Raw genomic sequence first — 23,769 nt, forward strand, 5'->3', positions numbered from 1 at the left:
ACCAATCTTTGCCAGCTACAGCCTACATTCAACCACTACCCACAAACGACATCTTCTGAACACCCACTTCACAGCCAGAAGAGAATGCAATAAGTGCCCCAAAACAGGGAACTGTTCTTTGCTCTTGCACTGCTCCTGTAAGCAACAGTCTCAAAGGCCCTAATGCTCAGAAGGGATGCCTGGGGAACCTGGGTCCCAGACACACACACTGCCCAGCTTAGCACATTTTCATTGGCAACAGCGGATGTGACCATGCCCAAATTACACAAAGGAGTCACTAAGTGCTTTGTAAGGGATATGGATTGCTTTAGTCACTCTTCCCCAAATGGCTGCATACCATTCTCCCTTATGAAAAGGAGAGTGATGAGAAAAAAAAAAAAAAAACAAACAAAAACCAACACTCTTCAAGTGGAACTTCTCTCTTTGCAAACACTATTTATATCCTCACCCCTTTATTTGGAGCCTTAGCACAAGGCCAGTGGTGTCTAACCACAGGTTCTGACCATGGTGACAGCACACCCAGTGCCTTCATTGGACAGGTAACACTGAGAAACAGGAGAGTCAGCACCTCCTTACAACAACCAAAACGTCAATAAGAAATTTCCAAAGGAGAAATTTAGCTCTTTTAGCACTCACTGTTAGATTTCTGACTACAGTGTTGCAGGTATACTACCTTAGACTAACAGAGTATCCCTACAAGCTGATAGGCATTGGCCCTCCCACCACCTCTACTGCATTAGAAATGGAGAGGACATGCAAAGCAGAACTATTTCCACCAGTCCTCAGTGAGCTTCATTTCCAATCAGGATTAGTCCAGTTGTGTGCCATTGGCACCTGTGAGAGGCCAGCATGTTTCAGATGCATTCCTAGAGAACACTGTCTAGTTGAGTTCCACTGTGGAAGATGCTATTCCAAGCACCCTGCAGTACAGCTAAAGCCAGTGCACCAGCACAACAGCACCTTCTCCCCATACGTGCTTGTGATTTGAATATAAATGCCAGTACAGGCACAGCATAAAGCAACCAACTTTAATCAAAAGGAAACACCAAATCATAGAATCCAAGTCCAACTACTGTCCCTGCACAGAACAGCCTAAATAAGCCCACCACGTGCCCAAGAGCATTGTGCAAATGCTTCTTGAACTCTGTCAACCTTGGGGCAATGACTACTTTCTTGGCAGTGTGTTCCAATGTCTTGGCGAGTTTTCACCCAGAGGTGCCCAACCACCTCTGGGCGAAAAACCTTTTCCTAATATCCAAATGGAACTTCCCTTGAAACTCCAGCCATTTCCTCAGGCCCTGTCACTGGTCACCGTAGAGAAGTGATCCTCCCTCCCCTCCTGAGGAAGCTGTTGACTGCAGTGAGGCCTCTGCTCAGTCTCCTCTTCTCCAGGCTGAACAGCAGATCAAGTGCCCTCAGCTGTTTCTCGTATGGTTTTTTCTCCAGGCCCTTCACCATCTTCACAGCCCTCCTTTGGATTCTCTCAAACAACTTTAGATCTTTCTTATATTGGGGTGCCCAAAGCTGAACACAGGACTCAAGGTAAGGCTGCAACAGCTTCTTGAAACCAAAGCACTGTACCAATCCTGCCCATACCACAACATCAGCCTATTCTATCCTCTACGCTCACTGTGCTGTCTTCCCCTTCAAGGCTTCATTGTGATATTTTCCCCTTCAAAGCTTAACAGGCTTTTTCACTGGGATTTATCAACTGATAGCAGCACATGCCACACAGCCAAACAAGGCTCAGCATGACTGCTTCTAGTTCAAGTTCCAAGAGGTTCTAAAAACAGGTGTACAAAATGTACATCCTAGCCCAGAAAGGCTGGGCTTTTTTAAGCTGGTCTTTTATCCTGACTTACTTTGGAAGTTACTAGAAATAGTCCATTGACCTATTGAATCTGCTGGCAGAACAACCATCACCGACCTGAAGCATAAACTCATTCAGAAGGGGTATCAGTTCCAGGACAGAGGCAGGGGTACATCTCTCAAGCACCTCACTTCATAAAGATATGGACAAAGCTGACAAAAAGATGTGGCTAATAGGAGAACTGTAGAGACTTCCTGTCACCACAGGCCCCCAGCCAGGTAATAATTAGCGTTGACTCCATGACTGCAGAAGGCTGATCAATTGCTTTATTCTATTATACTTTACTATACTTATTAAGAGACTCGTAATCATCACAGACAGTCCAATACAGTTTTGACCTAACTGGTCAATCCATCCAAACAGAATCCACTGTCCATCTAAGAAATCACCCTTTGGTAAACAAATCTCCATAACACAATCCACATGTGCACAACAACAGGTGCAGCACATGGAGATAAGAATCCTTTTACATTCTTTTCTCTGATCTTCTCACAGGATAAATGATCTTCTCTCAGGAAAATGTCTGGGAAAGTGATCTGTTGCTCTCTGTGGCCAGAGCTGCTGCCACAACTTCATAGAGCCTATGGTCTTTGGTCTGCTATGACTTCCCCAGGAGACAAGGGCATCAGCACACATTGCTCCCCCCATTCCAAAAGATCATCTCAAGAGCTAAATTTCATTCAGAGAAAATTGTTTCCTTTTGACATCTCAGAAAAATCATCTGTGTAGGAACTGTATGTGCTTGCACACAGAGAAGGGAAAACAACAACCCATGTCAAACAAACCCACATGCTATTGAAACCAAAACAAAGCAGGATGGCAAACACCATCCAACAGAGGACTCAGAAGAGGTGCTTCTGGAAGAGAACCATCACATGCAGCTGAACCCTGTGTCTGGCACTGCAGCTTCAAGGATGAGTGAAGGAGGGTGGCAGAGACCAACAAGCAGAGGTGGGGGGCACAGCAGTGATGGTGTAGGGGACACACTAAGCATAAGACCAAATATGAGTCTATAAGAATTTTCACCATCAAAGCCAATGGGGGCACTTAGGAAGCATCATCCTGCCTAGGAATAATCACTGCAAGCAAAGCATGTTATTTTAATTCAACTTTCTTATCGCCTCCCATCATTAACTGGGAAGAGAGAGAAATCCACACAGAGACGTGGGTGCGTCTGCTAAGCATTAATAAAGTATTTGCTGTATGTGTACCTTCAAGTACAACTAGGCTACATATTTCAAACAGTTTAAGCAACCAAACCCATTTCCTAACTCTCAATTAGTTCTGCAGATAACTCCCACTAATAAACGTGTCAGTGGCAGGAAGGTGTTAGGGATTTATGGAGTATATAGATCTAACAACCTACATGCAGAAAAACAAACAAATAAGAAAAACCCCAGTAACTACCACCATTACACAAAAGCATATATTTTTATTAACAACAAGAAATAAACCCATATGTATACCAAGTGTTTCTTCACACAATCATAATATGCCTTGCAATAGCAAGGAAACAGACTACAAAACTAAAAGGTTTACTGAAAATTGAGGGGACATTGAGATGAAGCACTCTTATTCTAAATTACAATCTCTCTTTTTTTAACACTGTGTTTTTAGCTATGTCAAAAAAAAAAATTCAAACACTCCTGTGGTATGCTCTAAGTGAGCACTTTCCTAAAAACCACAGCTGTGTGTTGTGAGTGCCAGTTATTCAGCAATTATGATAAGCATTTCTGAGTACCTAATCAAAACAACACAAGCTACAGAACTGCATTATTAACTTCAAGCACAAATTCATAACCATACTGTACATAAACCTGCTAATACCAAAAGCAAAAAGACCAACAATTACTATTCTGGGCACCAAAAATGGGAGACTCAGTATAGGAAGTTTCAAGAATACTTTACAAGTGTATTGAAGAGGGAGCTACCAAGGTTTCTGTAAAAGTAAAAATAAAAACAGAAATGTAAACACACACAAAACCACTCAAAAAAAACCAAAAAAAAAAAAAAAAAAAAAAACCAAACCAAACAACCATGCCCACCCAAAAAAAAAAAAAAAGCCTACCAAAATTTCAAGGTTGGTGTTTTTTTAATCAAGAAACTAAGCATCATTTGAGGTCTGAGACAATAAATAACAGAGGAAAGAGAAAGTTTCTAAGCAGACTAAAACAAACTACCAGCACAAATGTGAACAATTATATTAAAAAAATACATGTATAATTTTAGCTTAACTCTGCTTAGTTTAAGTTCTATTTCACTTCTACATTCTTTTCATCTTCTGCCTTGATACTCCCTTAATGACTAAAATGAAAATTTCTCCGAAAGACATACCTGTGTAGTCAGAATTCCCCATATGCAGTTAGTGACACTCACTTCATCCCTACCTACAATTTAAATAAAGTCTCCAAAGTCACACAGAAACAATAAACATTATTTTAAAGGAATAGCTCCAAAAAGCTGTGACCTCCCCAATTCCATAAAGGAGAATATAAAATTCATACATAGCACAGCAATTCCTATAGACTTCAAGACCACATCCCAAGAAGGCAGGCAGGGCACTACTGCCGGCATTCTCTTCTTACCCCAGGTGCACTTTCTCCTTTCAAAGCACAAGGAGAACAACAGGGAGGATGTGGCCCACTAAATTCAGAGCCTTCTATGTTTTTGACACCATACCCTGTCAGGTATTGGTATTTGATATCTGATATTTGATATCCCATGACTTCAATTATATATCTAACAATACATAATTGAAGTCATGGGAACAGTTGAGTCAACATACTCCCCCTTTCTTTTCTGAATACTTTGACTCAAAAAAATCCACCTGACTTAGGAAGAAAACTCGGTATCCTATGACATATATTGTTCATCAAAATAAAGCCAAAGGATGAATCTGCAAGGTACACGTGCCCAAAATCTATAGGGTTTTTAATTAGGAAATGCTAAATCACATACAGATTTATTTGTAACTATAAGGCTTTCTCTCTGTTCTTCCCCTTGATTCTTACAAGAGAATCACTAGCTTTCCAAAGACACTCAGTAAGTTGTTTATTGCCTCTTCCCATCAACTTGGGAAAACTATTCAAATCTGGTTCTTACAACACCTGCCACAGAGCAGCAAATAAAATCTTCTATTTTCCTACCCTCAAAGATCACCTTCAGACAGACCAGCAACTTGACTCCTGACATGACCAAAAGCAGTCTTTGAGTGACAGAAAACGGAGTCAAAAGTCACAAAAACCAGTGACACAATATTTCTCAAAGATGGCTAGGGTGAGAAGTGGGGGTGGGAGTGGCACTTCTTTGGGGTGTTGATGGGTGTTGTTTTTGTTTTTTTTTTTAAATGAACCTTTTATTGCATTGTTGCTCCTGAAATAAGAATTAAAACTGTTAGAGCAAGATAAAAGAAGCTGAACACCAAAAAGGACAACACTTAATAAAAAACAAATCTCACAAGGCTTATGAGCTTACTGACTGCACATTAAGTGAGAACAGGATTTTTCATTGGTGTAGAAGATGCTCACAAGCCCCTCTGGGTCTGGTGTGATGGATCCTGGCAACCCATCAGCCCAGACAGGTAGGAGAATCCCAGGGGAGCAGCACCAGAACCACAGAGCTTGGCAACAGAACAGAGATCCGGGGAGATCTCCCCACCCACACTTCTGCAAAGGGCAAAATAAAGGCAAGAATCCAAAGCAAATCTTAAGACTCTGGACAAGGACAATACAAACAAAACAAACGATACTCTGATGGAGTGGGGCTGACACCCAATTGCTTCAGTTTTCTTTCAGCCCCCTGGACAAGCTTATACCTTGCCAGAAGCCTAATTCCAGGGAACGAGTAGGGGCATCTGATTGCAGCCAAAGCAATGGTATCACACCAAAATTTAACTTGCAGATTTCTCTGGAACTACTCTCTGGAATTAAAAAGTAGTAAGTAATGGATGAACGAAGCCTGTGCTCCAGCTTAAAAACAGTATTCCCCAAAGGCTCCTGTGGCCTTGCACACCAGCCTCAGCTGTGACAGGAACACAGGAACTATTGCTCCTAACCACATTATTTAGTGATCTCCCTCACAAGGGTTTTTTGTCTCTGCAGACTCAGTCATCTAAAAATGAGAAGATGCGAAAATGCATTAAATACTCCTCATCTGTTGATGTGAACCAATTTCCTAAAAACTGTTTCTTCTTGAAAATTTGTTTTGAAGAGCCAAGGAGCAGGGCTGAACACATGGAGCAAAGACAACCATAAGCAGCTACAGAGCAAACTTGCTCAGCACTACCCAAAAGCATCCAGGATCTTTAGTTTTTTTACCAGTCTTTCAAAGGGCTCAAAAAATTTATCACTCACTTTTTATCACAATTCAGCACCAAGAAGAAACACTTTCCAACTGCCTCCTTTATTAGTTCTGCAAATGTTATTGCATTTTTATCTGTGAAATCCCAAACTACAATAACGAATTTTTCAAAGAAAACACTTGCTCACAACAGGCTTAAAAAATAAAAACATCAAATTTAAGGCTTAATTATGTTTTGACAGCAGCAAATCTCATACCCTGAAATCAATAACAAAATAATCTATATAGTATTTGCAACCAGTCTTATTGTCTACAAAATTTGGTATGACCAGACACTAGTGTATTCTCCTCAGGGTTTGTGGTCAAGGTATTGGGAGTCTGGGGAGTAGCCAGTGCAAACAGAATTCAAATTCCATAATTAGAACAGAGAAATTTAATTGAAACTCTTCCGCATTACAGGTTATTATTATATTTCTCCTGGTTACAATGACGAAGCCATCTTGTATTTACCTTCTTGGAAAATTAGTTCTGCAGTCTTCACATCTGAAGGCAAAACAATCTATTTATCTTTTCAGCTTGTGCCAAACCTTTACTGCCAAAAACATGTCTTCAGTTTCCATCAGCAAAGCCTTTCAGATAGGATACTTGGCATGCCTTTCCTTGCCTGGTATTTCTTCTTTGAGGAGGCAAATAAGGCACTTTTCAGAGTCTTCATTTTGATAAATTAGATTGTTCTTCTCACCTGGTTTAACCTCCAGAGCTGGAATTATTTTTTTTTTGTTTTTAATGACTTCTATCCATCAGAGACACAAACTGCTGCCCCAAGTCTCCCTTCCCCATGCCCTTCTCAGAGAGGATGGCTTACTCCCAACATAAGGTCCAGGCCCTCTTAAAAAGGAGGCAGACACTTGACTGATTATCAGACTCAGTGTCAAACACCAGTTTTACAGCAACAACAGAAAACTCAAGGCTTCCACACCCTACTGTTGAGCCTCACAAGTCAACAGCACTTTATCAGTCACATTTTCTCTCTCTGCTCATAAAAGCAGTACACAACAGCTTTTTGTTACTTCGAAGTTTTCTTTCAAGTGACAGATTAACTAAAACATTCTTTGTCTTATCAGTTAAGAGATACAATTTCCTTAAAACACATAACCAACATTTATGCACGCACTGATGTTCAAGCATGTTCAGCCTCACCTAAATAGAAGTAGATGCTTCAGATGAGACAAGCAACCTACACCAGTCCCAATTTTTACAGCCTGAGCCTCGACCTCCAGTATTTCTGCCACTACCCACGGCAGTCCTGTACACAGTTTAGCATTTGTGTTACAGCTACTGCCTCAGTTTTGGAGACAAATTTCAGGAGAAAACGCCCTGGAATGAGCATTTCCTCTAAGGAGAAAGGGCATCAATAACTCCCTTTTCTTCTGCCATAAACAAAATGGATATCAGGGGATGAAAAAAAAAAAAAAAAAAAAGTAGAACTGTTTATTAACAAGCAAGATACCTGCAAAGCACAGGGGGAAAAAAAAAATTGAACCTTACACTCCACCCCCACCTCACTGCATGGCCAGAATGCAAAGATGGCAGCTGCCTTTCTTCATCTCTGGGAAGGTAGGAGAAAAAAAGAGTTCACACAGCAGCTGGGAACCTGTCAGATTTCTGGTGTGGGTCTTCTCCTCACAGCAGCTGAAGCTGTTGGAGTTTAATGCCCTTTATTGTGTTGGTTCAGTTCCTCAGAGGTCTTGGGTTCAGGGCGGTCCCCCCACTGGCTCCCCAGAGGGGCCAAGAAGAAAAGCCAAGCCAAAACAGTTCAATGGAGAAAAAAACTGAAAATAAAAACCAAAATACAAATAAAAACAAACAAAAAAAAGACCCAAAAACCAAAACCAAACAAAAAAAAAAACCACACTGAGGGGACTTCTCAGTACAGCCTCCAGGCTGTCTGGAGCACACCAGAAAGAGAGATTGAACAGAGCCTGTGCCCTGCATTCCCAGGCTCCAGCTCCCGGTTCATCCTAGATATCACAGCCATTTCTGGGCATAAATCAGATGATTAGGGAATAAAGCACCATCATAAAATCACCCCAAGAAAGTTATGAATTAATCTAAATGTGGTTGACTGTGGCAGTTTCAGTTTGAAAAGGGGCAGAAACACCAATATTGTGCAGTGGTTTTGATTTGACAATTTGAGATCTCCCGGCCAACGCACCAATTAATGTGGTGCTGGCCAAATGCCAGTGCACCCACTAGCATATACTTACTCATTTCCTGGGGTGAGATAGGAAGGAGAAAGGAAAAGCAGGAGGAAGGAAAAGAGGGGTCAAAACTTAAAAGGATATAAAAAAAGCTTTATTAACACTTACTAAAAAAAAGTAAGAAGAATCAGAATAGAATTTTAAGAACACTTCTTCTCCCACTACAACTTTTTCTTTCCCACTCACAACACACAGAAACAATTCAGTCAGTTTATCACTTCTAGAATAGTCTTTCTACAGTTCACTTAAGAGAGAGGAGTCCCCTCCTCATCCCTCCCATTGACTTCTTTTTCACTGACCTCGGTGTCTTTATGTTGCTTCTCTACATGCCTGCACTTTGTCCTTTTCTCTCACTCGCGGGAGGATTGAAGCACTGAAAGAGTTAGTATGTTACCCAGGGCCTGCAGATGGTCAGGAGGCCCTGGCCGGGCTCAGCAGCTTGCAGGGGAAGCTGTGTGGGCTGGGGCGGTGTCCGGGATCTCAGCAGCCAGCCCAGATCTCAGCGGCCAGGCCAGAGCTCAGCATCCAGCCCAGAGCTCAGCGGCCAAGCCAGGCCAGAGCTTATTATCCAACCCAGAGCTCAGCGGCCAGCACCTGGGGAGGGGGGCCGATGGCTTCTCCCCCCCTGCCTGGTGGTTGTGTGCGAACCCCAATGGCGGCAGCATCTTGCCCGCACCGCCCCGGTCCCGTCTGCTCCTGGGGCCCGGCAGAGCCCGGCTCGGCGGCGGGCAGGGCTCAGCAGCAGCAGCAGCAGCAGCAGCAGCCCGGTGTCAGCAGCCGCAGCACAGCCCGGCTTCGGCCCCGAGGCCTCCCCTGCCCTGCCCTGGCCTGCCCTGGCCGCCAGCCCGTGGGCCCGGCTCCGCGGCACAGCCCGGCCGGACAGAGCCGGCCCAGCCGAGACAGGGGGGCCGGGCGGCTGAGTTACCTGCTCTCTGGCCAGAAAAGAAAAGATTCCAGTGATTTTTCATTTTTAACATGAGAGTTCACAGAGGTGTATCAGCTTTCTCAGTGGTTTAACAGATTGCCAATTCTCAAAGCTAATTACTGATTTTTTTTTTTTTTTTTTTTTTTTTGTCAGACATGGAGAAACCTGCTAGCAGGTTCTCTCTGCATCACTTCTGTGAGTGACTCCCATGCAAAACCACCACACTCACAAACCCTAAATCTCATTTAACTAAGTTTTTAGAAATAGTTTAGACTGATTTCAAAGTAAAATGCTCTGATTTAATTTTACCCTGCTATTCATCAGCAATTACACTTTTCTCTCCAGGCTCAGCTGTCCACTGGATTTTCTTGCAAACACTTTCAGAAAAGCATCAGTTCCTCTGACCAAATGAACACCTGAACTGGATCAGGGATGTTATGAACACAGCCAGGGCAAGCCAGCAATCCTCCTTCCCTCATGGCACAACAGGAACAGCATCTGCCCTTCTCCCACTCACCCATCTAATCTTGGCCATTCACCAACTAAAACCCATGCAGGCAAGTGCTGACTTTTGTCAGAAATATTGCTTCAGCCAGGATTCCAAGGAAGCTGGCAGGGAAAGGTGAGTCACTCCACCTACACTGCTCAGAGATGTGACCACGACTAGGAAGAACACTCTGCACATGGAAAAGGAGAAACTGGTTTTCAGATGCTATGGCTGGCTGGAAAAAGGAAAAAAATCCTGACAACTTATATTACCACTATGAGAACAGAAGAAGACTATGCCAAAGTAGAAACGAATCTGAACAGAAGTGAAAGAACTGCCAGTGTTTAGGTCCCCTCAGAAGACTTCATAATCCTCTCCTTCATGTTTGTTTCTGGGCCTCTTATTTGGTCTTTTAGGCTTTGTAATTCCCCTTCTAATCCTTCTGCATAAAATTTAAATATTAGATTTTAATTTGGGGGGGAGTTTTATTGTTTTATTTTGTTTTGTCTTTTTTTAAAATGAAGTAAAGCTGACATCCTTGTGATAAATCTGGATGTTGGGATTTCAGATAAATTGTCCTCTGCAAATTGCCAGCAATCAAGAACTAGGAGAAAAGAAACACTGAAAGAAAGATAATTTGGAGTTCCAAAATTCTTGGTTTAAAAAGCTTGTTCTCAAACAACTTCAGCATCATCATACTTTTAAGATGTAATGGAACACAGGACAGAAATGGCAAAAGAAAACAATGAAATCATGATGCTGCAAGATGAGTCATTAAAAGCAATTTTATTCCACTTCATAATTAAAAGAACGGGGCAGAGGACAGACAAGGGACACACAGCAGAGCTGCAAAACAGAATCAAACATACTTCAAAACAGCCCAACAGCTTAATGCATGTGACAGGTCTAGATGCTCACTAATACCATGCACGGACAAACCCCGCACATTTCCATACTGGAAGCATTCAACAATTACACAACAATCCATCAACATTTAGTACATTTAAGTTTGCAACACCTTTAAAGAAAAACAAAAGAAAACACCCAAAATAATGAATGCTTTTTTAAAGCCACAACCTTTCTATTGCATCTTATTTCCTTTCTCAGTTTACCTTCCCCTAATAATGTTGTCATTTCCATTGTTTATATAAACACATATGTACACATTATATGGGATGAATACTAAAGAGAGGTTTTTCCAAGGAAAAAACCCAAAACAAATAGAAGACATGACTTAGTTCATGACAAGCTTTAAAAAATAACTACTAGGACATCAAACCTTCAACAACAATACTTCAAAAAAATCTACCTCCCCTTGTTTTCAGATAAGGCATAGCGATCAAATAGCTTGTGGTTACATTTGAATGATGGGAAAGCAGAATGCAATAATTCTATCAGTTCAGGATTCTGTATTTCAGATCCAAAACTGCAGCTACAAATAAATTTACATAACTAAGCATAGACAAGGGAACAATTTAGCCATTAGTTGTTTGTCACTAAACTGTATTATGGTATCTGACATGGGGAAAAAACTCTCCCCTTTCCAGAGACTGTAACTTGGAGAAAAATCAATTTTACAGGGTTAAATCTTCAGAACAAGCAATCTCTACTTTAAAGTTGTGCTGATAAGGTAAGAGAAGGTTTGCTGCAGGCACAAAGACAATGCAATAGTATGACATGGAGACTGGAAACAACTCCAGAATCCTGCCCCATCTCTATGGTTTTTAACGTGTGTGTCCATTGGACACTAATTCTAACTGGTGGAGGTGGATGAGGTGACAATTTTCAGTTTCACCATAAGTTAACGGTATACTTCAACTGTACTGGAATCAATTAAATGTATTACCTAAATTTAAGCTGTATTCCAGTTTCATAGTTTCAGAAACCTTCAAGTCCAGTATTAACACAGTTCCACAAAAATATAAGAAATTTCCCAATCTCCCCCCATCTTGAACACCTGTTAAACATTTGCTTTCTTTGATTAATTGTAATCCAAACAGATTTTGTAAATCACACAAACTGTCGCACTGGATCACTGTGGTGGCCTCCTCTGAAAAGGAAACACTTCTAAATGTTTTTACGAACAGGCAAAACCAGTTTTGCCCCATTCCTGTCATTTGTTACCTGCTGTGCTTGAATAGGTAAACTCTGCTCTGGGGAATCATGAGACCAGATGCAGAACAGAGTGTTCCTATCTGGATTAGCTCCAAATGGGTCAGTGGGAACTGAGTGGAGTCATCCATCCCTGAATGTACTTCCTTGGAGATTTCTGCCTTTTTGCAGTGACTTGACACTAAGCTTTAACAACCAGACACTCAAGAGGGGTGATATATGAAAAAATTTTCACGTCCTGCTGCAAGTCACCAGAGGGAGGCAAAGGAGCCAACACCTTAATTAAATGTTATTGCACAAACGTCCATAAATGTGGTTTTGGAGGTTGCTCTCTTCCCCAAAGAAGCTGCCTGCCCTTTCAGATGAACCAGCCCAACTGCTTGTGCCCAGTTTCCAGCTCAGGTCCCTGAAATGTTTGCCAGAAAATTACCACCTACCAAAAAATGTCCAGCTCATTCCTTTCAGCACAGCCTAGAGAGGGGTCACAGAGCACTTACAGAGTGGTGGCCACTGGAGAAGCAGCTCTTTGCAGCCAGGTCCTGAGTGAGCTCAGTTGCCAACCAGTGGTAAACCACTGTCTGGAAAGAACAGCTAGACTGCAAAACCACAAAGCACCCTGGTTCATGTGCTCCTCTCTTTAAAGCTTGGCTGTCCCATGGTATTTACATCTGAATGATATACAGGTGTATACATACAGTAATGTTAAATGTAACATATTATATATGCAAATATGTTGAGGGGTTAAATATATTTGCATACATTATCTTGATACATAAGGTGTTTTAATTTATGGAATGCCATCACTTGGCCAGAAGCTTTACTTCTTTTGGAAAGCCTCAGTCTGTACTTACTTAGCATTTAATATTCAATCCCCAAGAGAGGATGAAGTTCTCCTGAACATGATGGGAGGACTATCAAGAAAACAAAGCCAGCCCAGATGTACAAGTCAGAGCACTCACAAAGTTGTTACACTGGGAGCTCCAGTAAAGAAACCAGCAACATCCACACCTACTGCTCAACCCTGTTTCTGTTAATCAATGCAGGGCAAGAAACCTGCAGCACACAACCACCTAACAGTGGTGTCCTTACTGCCAGTAGCTGGTGTAAGGTTTTCCACCCTTCTAAAAAACATGACTTATTTGAGCATCTTTACTTTCACACTCCAAGATGTTGCCTGTCACCTAGAAAACAAGTTTTGCAAGCTACTACACTGATTACAACCTTAGAGTGTACTGGCCCTTACAGTAATTTCCATCACATGAAATTTTTAGTTTGTAATTACTTGAATCATTGTTTTGCTGGAAAGGATAGAATCAAAACAATCCTGTATCCTCCAAACAGCAAGGAGCTTGAGGTGTGGCATTCATATATAGAGATATATGCAAACACACTAATTTGCTGTAATTCAAATTGATCTCCTTTAAGAGAGGCCATTATCCACATCTATTTTGTTTCTCTTTTGTTCTGTGAGTAAATTCTCATGTGGAAAGATAAATATTTTTGGTGACTGGAGGCATCTGGAGAGCTTTGTAATCTACATCAAGATTTAATAATCAGGTAGCTTTCAAACAGTTCTCTGGTCCAAATGAAGAAAAAACCCCTAGGTTTCAGAAGCAATACCACATTAAAATCAAGGGCAGAAAAGTGACTTATTTAGGGCTTACGACTCCAAGACACACAGCCGTTTCTGGCTGATATTCTCAGCTAGGTCGTATCTCCTAAGAGGGCAGAAAATGTGTTTTCAAAACCTCAACTATAGGTTGAAGGAGAGTTAAGAGAAGGCAGGCAGACTCCAGATCAGGTTGTGAGAATGAGGACTCATCAGACTGCATTCAGCTTTAAGCAAAAAACAGGTATGAGTGAAAGTTTAACTTCTCTTAAGAGTCCTTTGACTCCAAATTATTCCAGGCTCAAGCCTGCTATCAACATTGCTCCTGGCATTCCTCAGCCTGGCAGCAACTGTTGTAAGCTCTCATCTCAAGAGCACGTTCTAAGAGCTAGCCAAGCTTACATAAAGTCCTCGTTCGGTATTTTTTCAATTTGCTTCACTTTTAATCTTCTTATACCACAGGAATTTTTTTCAAAGTCTCCGGAATTTAAATCCAATAAAACACAGCTCTAGACTTACTTGTTAAAACCACACCAGACATCTCACCTAACAACTTCAATAAACCTATTATGATATATAAACCAAATTACATTTTTAACAGCAGCAGTCTTAATCTCTTAATTGCCTCTATGTAAGGAGGTATGTAAATGCCTGCTGGTTTAATACACTCTATGCACTAATAAAATACAGATGTATACATACAGTAATGTTAAATGTAACACATTATACATGCAAATATGTTCAGGGGTTAAATATATTTGCATACATTATCTTGATACACAAGGTATTTTAATGCATTATGTGTATGTGTTGGCAATGGAGAGAGACAGGGAAGACTGACTCGGTGATCAGAATCCAATTTTATTGTGGGATGCAAACACGTACATGCTATTTCATGGAGCCTAGTAATATGTACTACAGTGATTAGGTTAAAATCACATCCACAAACTTATGCATATCACAACATCTCTTGCTTGCAGAGTTTAATGGAATTTTCTTTTTCCAGTAAACCTGTCTGATTGAATCTTCTTGCAATCTAGGTCTAATTTTCAAAGTCCCACCTGCTTTTGCCAAGGCATCCTGTTATCAAATCTCTTACATTAACCAGGTCCAAAGTCCATCATCTGTCTTGTGCCTCCCAACATCCCAACATCTCCCCTTTTCCTTTTGACCAAAAATACTCTTTTAATGGCCTTATTAATTAATCTCTGCATACACTGAAAGGTATCATGATTAATACCAGTATTATCAAAATTACTACATACATACTGATCCTAAGAAGAATCCTTTAGTTAAAAACTCCAGCCATAAAAAGGCTCAGGCTTGATCTTTATAAACTAAAACCACTCCCGATGGCAGCCACATTACTGGATTTAGAAAGGCTACCAGAAGCAATTGTACCAAAAGGTTTGATTCTCATACACAGGGTGATAGGGGGAAACATTTTTAGACTGATTCCTTCCCATGTATTTAAAATTATCACAAAAATCCAATTTCACAGAACACAGTAATTCTAATTATTTGGGTTCCACCAAGGGTGTTTCAGGAGGGTGAAGGATCCAATTTGATATGATTTGGTTTGCTTTCAAAAATTTTTACTGTAAATATTAGTGTAATATTCTAGAGGAGCTATATTCCCCCTAATTTTTTGTGTAAATATTAGTGTAAATTTCTGGAGGAGGTATATTCCCCCCTAATTTTTGGTTTTAAATTACATGTGTGTTTCTCATTATGAACATGAAGGTAACATAAAAGCATAACAATATGTAATAAAACAATAAACTTACACTAAGTAAAAATAAATCAGATAATAGATACAATTAGTAGCATGTGAAAAACAAAATGGTGATTTAAAACAATTTAAATCAATTTCTTAAATATTGTACTTTTACTTAGAGTCTGTAGTAATTGGCAAACTTTATTTTTTAAAGTGAGGGCTTGAAAAATCATTCCCAGGCAAGATTTTCAAATTCAGCTTAAAATGAGGTTTAGCTATTACAGGTCCAAATTTGATAAGTCAAAATTACTTGAATATAATTTTGGTGCAGAAAATTTTCTCCACTAGTTAAGGCCAGTACTTGACCAGGGTCCAGGCTTTTAACTGGAAGAGTCTTTTTAATATATTTTAGAACCCTCTTAGTAACAGTAGTTAGAAAACTAAAATATGTCTTATAAATAGCTATATAACAATAAGTGAAGGTTTGCAAAGAAGCTGGCTTTCTCATTTATCATTGGTTAGTCCATGTACCATAGACAAACGGCAAATGAATCAAGTAATGCTTGTTATAAAAAGCCAGTGAATTCACATCATAAGATTAACAACATAACCAGGGTTACTAATACATCAGTAGAAACTGTCTTGATAAATTGAGGTTATATTTTCCTAGACATTTATGCATATATGACATAAAAGTAAAAAAGTAAAAAAGAAAGCTCTAAATATCTCATAACTAATAATGGTCATTATATGGAATTTTTTCTCATTCTTCAGTATTACTTATAAAAAATAAAATAGCAAATATTGTTCATATTTCTATATCAAAATAGTGTTATCTTGTAATTTTAATGAGTCAATTTTGACAAAAATTTATTCAGACTTTACGTCATTCACTTGTTTAGCAAAGGAATTATTTCTTATAACTCAAACAGGTATACTTCAACAAAACTTAAAATCAACTTCACTAAAACTTAACCTTAAAAAGTACCTCTAAAAGAACTTAAAGTTAACATCACTGAGACTAAACAAAAATCAATCTTAACAAGAATTAACTTATTTAAACTCTATTATTACAAAAAGGTTACTGAAAATTTGTCATGTAACAGTTAAACATAAAAATAAACAACATGCAAGTAAACAGCTGTACTGAAATCTTTACAATAAAATCATTTTGCTAGAACTATGAAGGAAAAACCAAGCACTTAATAAAGCTGACAGTGGAGTTAAGTCTCAAAGAATCACTACAGATAAAGTTCAAGGTTTGTCTTGCATGTGAGCTGAAGAATCTTGAAATTTAAACTTATCTAATTTCTCCTAGTGAACTATGTGGTTTTGCTATGTTACTAATATGTAAAAAGACACCACCTCTATACCAACACCTTTGAATTTTTCTACTAACAATCCTGTCAAAACTCACAAATCACAAGTTACTGAAATTAGAAGATAAATCTCAACACTGACTGGTGAGCAGCTTTTAAGATTGCTTGTAGGATAGATTTAAATTTGGCTTAGTAAGAGTGATGGGATATAAACATGGAAGGCTAAAACAAAAAAAGATTTAGTTTTACAGTACTAAATAGATGTATGGAAAAATTCTCAACAAAACACATTGTTAACAAAGGGCAAGTAACTGGAAAGTATAACCTGTTTGACCAGGGCTAGGCGTCCCTCAGGGCTTTAGATCTGTATCAAGTGACCCTTTGGTAGCTGCTGCTCCTTCCAATGCTTGAAAGCACCTGGGGCACTTCAGCCAGGGACCATTATGGGAGTGTCCCAGATGCCTCCTGTACAAAGTGTGAATGTCTAAAAATTCCCCACTATGTTAACACATCCCATCCCCACAAAACTGGGGGGACAGACAGCACCAGAAGTTTAACTGTGGAGGATCTGCCCATCAGGCCCCGTTATTTGCACCGAGTGTTGGCTTTGCAGGCTTTTACTCCTTCCACGGATGCCGGAGTCCCCGAGTCATTAATGGCCGATCTTTGGGCTATCGGCTTTTTGAGATAACACTCACATCGGCTCCTGTATCAATGAGCCCTGTTAGGAGCGTCTCTGCCTTTCAGAGTCACTTTGCACTGGCATGTTCCACGCTCAGATGAAATACAATTGTGCCCATACAATCTGTGGAACCCCTGTGGAAGCAAAACCCCCATCCCTCTGCTCAGGCATCGGGGTGCAGACAGGGGTGCTGCAGGAGATGGTATAAGCTGAGTGATATTGCTCCTGGCCAGGACTGCACAGGGCAGCTGGAGAGTCCACGCCATGAGTCGGCGTCAATAGCTCCAGGGAGAACAAACAAACAAAGCATGTGTACACTGTCCAGGTGGTCCAAAAACTCCTGTGGGAATCAAAGGAACCGATGAATCAAGCAACATTACTGTGTTGTTGGAAGTTGTCAGGTCCATTCCTGCGCTGGGGTGGCTGGTCAGTAACAGTGCTGCCAGGGCTGCCTGCGGTCTGGTGAAGGCTGCTTGCGGTGGCGGCTGGGCTGAGGTTTGCTGGGCTGAGGTTTGCTGGCTGAGGTTTGCGGCTGTCCACTCTGAGGCATCGGCTGGGGCACGCGTGTCTTCGCATGGTGCCGCTCTGTGCTTTGGCTCCGGATTCCCAATATCGGATAACCTTCAAAAGCATACTTGGACTGACACTGATTGCTGCACAGAGCGCAAATACCAGGAGTTTTGGATCTGGTCTCCCCCTTTTCAACAGTCCTTTTTCAAACGCCCAGATTTTCTGCAAGTTTGGCAGTCCCCCTCCTTAAGGGCCTTTTTCTTTAGTTGCATCCAGTTTTCATGAGTCAGGAGGGAATGGATCAGTCTCATAATCTGAGTCTATTGGTCCTGGATCAAAAGGCTCCCCCTCCTCCTCATGGCTAGAGCCCCGATCAGTGCTATAAACTGCTAACGACCATGAGAAAGGATGCCTTTGCCTCCTTTCTCTGGGCAGGGGTGAGGCTGATGGCTGTGCCCACTCTTCAGTACAAGAGGTGCCAGTTTCAAGCTGGCAGGGAGAGCCAGAGTGAGGAGAGAGTGGGGTAGGGTCCCAGCATCCAGCTGCTCTCCCTTTTTCAACATCTTAATAAGTATTCTTCAGGACATGAGTAGAAGTGATTTCAGGTCCTGCTTTAGGATGGGGGAGTCATGCTTGTCCAGAAGGGCAAGCATGGTTTCATGTGCATGTAAGAGCCTGGTCAGAGAGCAAGAAAACCAGGTAAGTTTTTTCATGGCCAACTTGTGAGACTTTAGGGAGTTGTAGAGAAACGATGATAGCTTGTTATTGTAAACAACCACAGGTGGTGTTTTCCTAATCTGTTTTCCTGTTTTTTCTCAAAGATTATTTATAAGAAAGGTGTTTTTGTTAATTACCCGATCAGATGAAATGAACTGATTGATTGATTGACAAACCTGGTCTGTCTGTATCAGAACTGTCTATAAAAAGAGAGAATGTTCGCGGTAAAGCTGCTGCTGTGCAAACCAGCGTTCCGGTCAGTCTGTGCCATTTCTTACTCAACAGCGACAGTTTCATAGATGTCTCTCTCTTTGGACATCTCCTTTCCCATTTTCAGTTCCTTTTTCAGTTCCCCTGGCTCACCTGTCAGTCACAGCACCCAGGCAATTGCGGGCCCAGATGCAGTTCTCTCTCTCTCACCATCAGATCAGTTCCAGGGGCTCGCTGACTGCCACCAGTCAGGCAGGTTCATTTCCTCACATGGAGGTACCAATTGTTGGCGATGGAGAGAGACAGGGAAGACTGATTCAGTGATCAGAATCCGACTTTATTGGGATACAGACACATATACTATTTCAGAGAGACTAGTAATGTGTACTACAGTGATTAGGTTAAAATCACATCCACAAACTTATGCATATCACAACATCTCTTGCTTGCAGAGTTTAATGGAATTTTCTTTTTCCAGTAAACCTGTCTGATTGAATCTTCTTGCAATCTAGGTCTAATTTTCAAAGTCCCACCTGCTTTTGCCAAGGCATCCTGTTATCAAATCTCTTACATTAACCAGGTCCAAAGTCCATTGTCTGTCTTGTGTCCCCTAATATTCCAACAAGTATGCATATATATAGATACATATACATGGACATGTGTCAAATATATTTTTTATTTATTAAACCAAAACACAGATTTTTCAACTTCTGGTTATTGCATACCTTTCTTGGAAGATGTCAAAATTACATCATTCAGAGTATTCAGGATAAGGATGTCAGTTAAACCTAGAGAATTCCAACACAGGTGAACCAACCAAAGAGTGGATGGGGCAGGCTACCCAGAGAGGCCGCACAGGCTCTGTCCTTAGAGCTCCATTTTCAAGACTGAACTGCAGAAAGCCCCATGCAGCCTGGTCTGCTTTGGGCACAGGGTCAGACCAGAGACCTCCTTCAGGTGATGCTATCTACCAACTTCTTAGCCAAGCCTCCACACCCAACAGCTTGTGTTAATTATTTTACTGAGTCACTAAAAATAATTATTCTATTCAAAGAAACAGCTGTCAATTTGTCAAGCAATTAGAGAAGTTACTATACTCTTCAGCTATTTTGTTAACCTTTGTTTTGGAAAAGAGCTACTAATTAAAAGAAATTGTCATACCTTTTCTTCACAAAAGTTATAAATCAAGCTGCTTATTATTCTTCACAGTTTATTAAACACATGCAAAGCACAAGTCATGAAGAACCAAAGGAGATCTATGCTTCTTGTGGGCTTGCCCTATAATTCAGCACTGATCAATTACAAATGAGTAAGGGAGATGGCTTACATCTGTCACACAAACAGCTCATGGGGGAAAAAAGTTAAAATTTAAAAGCATGAAGATCTTGTCAGCTTGCTCAGGTTTTCATACACGATTTGTGAAGAAGCACAGCAGTTGATCATTTTTTTTTCCCACAGAAAAGGCATCTGAAGATCATGCAAGTCTCAAAATTGTTAATCATTAATCAAACAAAACACCAATGAGAAAGTAAGGGAGAAGCTTCCTTTTTTTATTTGCTCATTGGTTCACCTAACTGCCAAGGACCTGATGATCCCAGAGAGCCTGTCCTATGTACCCACTCAGCCACCCACCCCATGTCAGCATCTTAAATAAAAGTGCAAAAGGGTTCCTGCAACAAATGCAGACCTTTGCCAGGAAAATTTGGGAACAGAATGTACAGAAAAAGGAAATGAAAGTCTGTAACAGAAGTAAAGGCGTTGCTCCCCCTCCCACATTTAAACGTCATTTCTTGAAAGATCTACTAGGAATCTAAACAACAAAGAAACAAATATTTGGGGTCTTCTCCTAAAAAACAAACAAAAAAAAGCCAAAATAACAAAAATTAGAACTTACATACATTACTCAGTTTAAAGAAAAACACTGTCAAGAAAGATCCTTTTTGTTTTTCTGAGGGCCAGCTTATGAGATAGCAATATCTTAGCAATTTCATTTCAGTCAGATGGTAAAGGAGTCTTGCTTAGAAACAGGCAGCTAGAGCAAGGAGCAAAATAGGCATAGCAGAAACCTCAGTGTGCTAATGAGAGGAAATTATTTATAAACTGGGATCATTCACACAAATTCATGAGAATAGTTACTGTCTGTTGCATTTATCTACTAAAACCAGACAATTACTGAAAAAAATTAAATGCAAAAATAGCTACTGCAGAATATGGCAGTTTCACAAACCATGACAACTCTCAGCCAATAAGAATGATTCACATGAGGGTCAGAAAGTAATATGCTAAGCAACCATGGCATCAGCAGGACATCACCACAGAATATTTTCTTTTAAGATGTTAAATCATTCTTAATCTACCTGTAATTTTAGAAAGGAGTTCTTCATGTGTAAAATAGAGAGAATTTGTTTTGGTCTTGCTTTTTCTCTTCCTCATACCATTTCCCAAAGCAAAAGTACAGATTCTTTGCTGCTTTCCAGAAAGTATTTGTTAAAATAGCAGGAAAAACATTTCATTTCAGAAAAGAGATCTACAGAAAATCTAATTCAAACATTAAAAATTTCACCCTTTAGCATAAAAAGATAGTTCAAGAGCAGAACATGCACACACAGCATTTCTATTATGAAATATTTAGTGTTATAAAAACAAGTGGCTTGCTCAAAACATCAACCTTTCAGAATCAAGACTGACAAACGCCTTACCACAAGATCACCAGATGTTAAAACCTACTTCCCCATCAAACATAAGGAAAAGGAATAAATGTCAAGCTTCAAACATTCACATGGAAGGACAGAAGACAAAGCTTCTGCAGAAACATCAGTACACATTTCAGCAAATGTTTCCAGAGGATGTCTCTCAAAATTCTGGCCATCACTAAGGCAGAGAGCATCGAAGAAGTCTCTGAGCATACACGTTCAGTCCTCCTGAACAGTTCTGGTACAAAATTCAAGCCTCCTTTCTTCCAGCACCTTCGCAGTGGCAACACCTATACACTCATCATTAAGGCCAGGGCTACAAAGAGAAAAGTCCATCCTTCTATGGTCTATCTTGACACATGGTGTCAATCATAAAAATCTCATTTTTCACTTGAGCTACACATCCAAGGCAGACATTTCCTTCTGTTACATTCAGACAAGAAATGGTTGAAAGAAGCTACTAAACTCCAACGAGTGCTATAACTGGAAGCTTTAAACATCTGAGCATCTGCAGAACTGCTCAAATTAATACATCCTGCTCAATGTTGGCGAGATCATGCCTCAAAGCAAGAGCCTGTGGCTGGCAGCCTTGGCTGCAGGGACGGAGGGCTGGTATGAAGCTGTCTGTCTCCTCTTATTTATGGCGTACCGGGGTCCCTCCGGGAAGGGCACCTGAGCCACAGACCTGCATCCCCACGCCCTGGGGAAGGGGGGCGGGGACCGCGAGCATCCGTCTCTACTATTAGGTTAAATACAGTCAACCACCTCACCCCACCCAGTCCTTGACCCCACCCCCCCCCCCCGGAGAAGGGGGAATTGACACAGGAGGAATACAGAAGCCGAAGTCTTCAGGCCGAAGTATGGCAAGCAGGGAGCGAAGGAGACCTCGAGGTGACTCACCCCTCCCACACCTTCTTTTTTGAGATCTGACGGGGGGGTAGGGGGAAGAACGACACCCAGCCATGCCAACTCCTCCTCTGGGATCCAAGCTTTCCCCGCAGCGACTGCGGTGCGCGCACACCCCGGCACGGGCGGGCACGGGGGACCCCCAGCCCCCGCCCGACCCCGAGGGAGTGACCCGCGGAGGTGCCGCCCGGCCGGGGCGGGCGGAGCCACCCCGGGGAAGGAAAGAAAGAGGGCGGGCAGGGGCGGAGGGGCGCGGGCTGTCGGCGCCTCCTCTCTGCTGCACTGCAGAGGCGCCATCTTCCCGCGCCTCCGGCCCGCGGGGGGGCTCGGGCCGGCCCCGACCACCGCCCCCCCGGGCACCGCCTTCCCGCGGGGCCACTGCACCAGCCCGGGCAGCTCTGGCCGCCGTCCCGCACACCTGCGCCGCCCAAGGCCCGGTCCCTCCGGTGGGGGGATACCACCGGCTCCGCAGCCCGGCTTCGCTTCCCTCCTGGGGAGACGCCCTCGCGTCCCCCGCTCGCAGCCTGGCTGCTCGCCCCCGACCCCCTCCCCATCGGGGTACGCCACGGCGCCATCCGCCTGCGGCGTGCCTGCTCCTGGGGAAAGTTTCCCTTCCCAAGCCCCCGGCGGAGCCAGTCCCAAGGCAGAACTGGTGCCCCTGGCGTACGGGGCAGCGCCCCGACAGCCGGACACGCACAGTGGGGCTGGGGGCGCCAGCCCCAAGAGCTCCAGCCCCGCTCCCTCCCCGACGCCTCCGCCAGCCCCCGGCTCGCCGCTCCTATTGTTCGGCGGCAGCTTGGGATGGAGCACCCCTAGGAACGCAACCCTCGCCCGCGCCGCCGCGGCCAAGCCCACGCCGCGGGGGCGGTTGCGGACAAAGCTTCGGAGAAGCGGTAGAGGGTGGCGGGGAAGCCCCCGCCCGCTGCTTCCTACCCCACTTACCTCTAGAGCCCGGGCGGCGCCGGCGGCCAGCAGCAGGACGGCTAAGTGGGGCAGCATCGCGGCGGCTGGGAGAGGGGAGGAAGGAGGGGAGAAGGGATGCCGTCCGGCGAGACGCGACGGGGTCCTACTATAAATCCTGGAGGCCGTGCCGCTGCCGAGGAAAACGACTGATGTGCGGCGGCTCCGGCAGCGGCGCGGCGGGGCCGGTCAGCTGATGGCCCGGACCGCCCCCGAGCGGGCGGTGCGGCCGCCCGGCCTGCGGGGACCCCTGGCGGCGGCGCCCGGGCGGTGCGGCCGCGGCTCGGGGTAGGAGGACCGACTCTACCTGCCCTCGCTGGATCTCAGAAGCAGCTCCCGTGCCCTCCTCGGCCGCTCGGGTACCACACATCACCTTCCTCGAAGGCACCGTACTGCCTGTCCGCCGCCCGCGCCTGCAAGGGACCGGGGCGCCTCCATGCGCCGTCCCCCCTCGCTGAGGCATAACCCCATCTTTGCAAGCTGCTGACAAAA

At 42.8% G+C, this 23,769-nt stretch overlaps 1 protein-coding gene across 4 annotated transcripts in view; it reads right to left on the reverse strand.

The window, feature by feature from the left end:
* The window catches only part of APP (amyloid beta precursor protein), a 194,931-nt gene extending 171,452 nt beyond the window's left edge, over nucleotides 1-23,479 (reverse strand). For all 4 annotated transcript variants that reach the window (XM_050970784.1, XM_050970776.1, XM_050970767.1 and 1 more), the window contains exon 1: nucleotides 23,260-23,479. In XM_050970784.1, coding sequence (XP_050826741.1) covers nucleotides 23,260-23,316 — 57 coding nt within the window. In that variant the 5' untranslated portion in view covers nucleotides 23,317-23,479. The remainder of the gene's footprint in view (nucleotides 1-23,259) is intronic.
* Nucleotides 23,480-23,769: the final 290 nt, after the last annotated feature.

This window comes from Serinus canaria, chromosome 1 (assembly GCF_022539315.1).
Source record: "Serinus canaria isolate serCan28SL12 chromosome 1, serCan2020, whole genome shotgun sequence".
NCBI lineage: Eukaryota > Metazoa > Chordata > Aves > Passeriformes > Fringillidae > Serinus > Serinus canaria.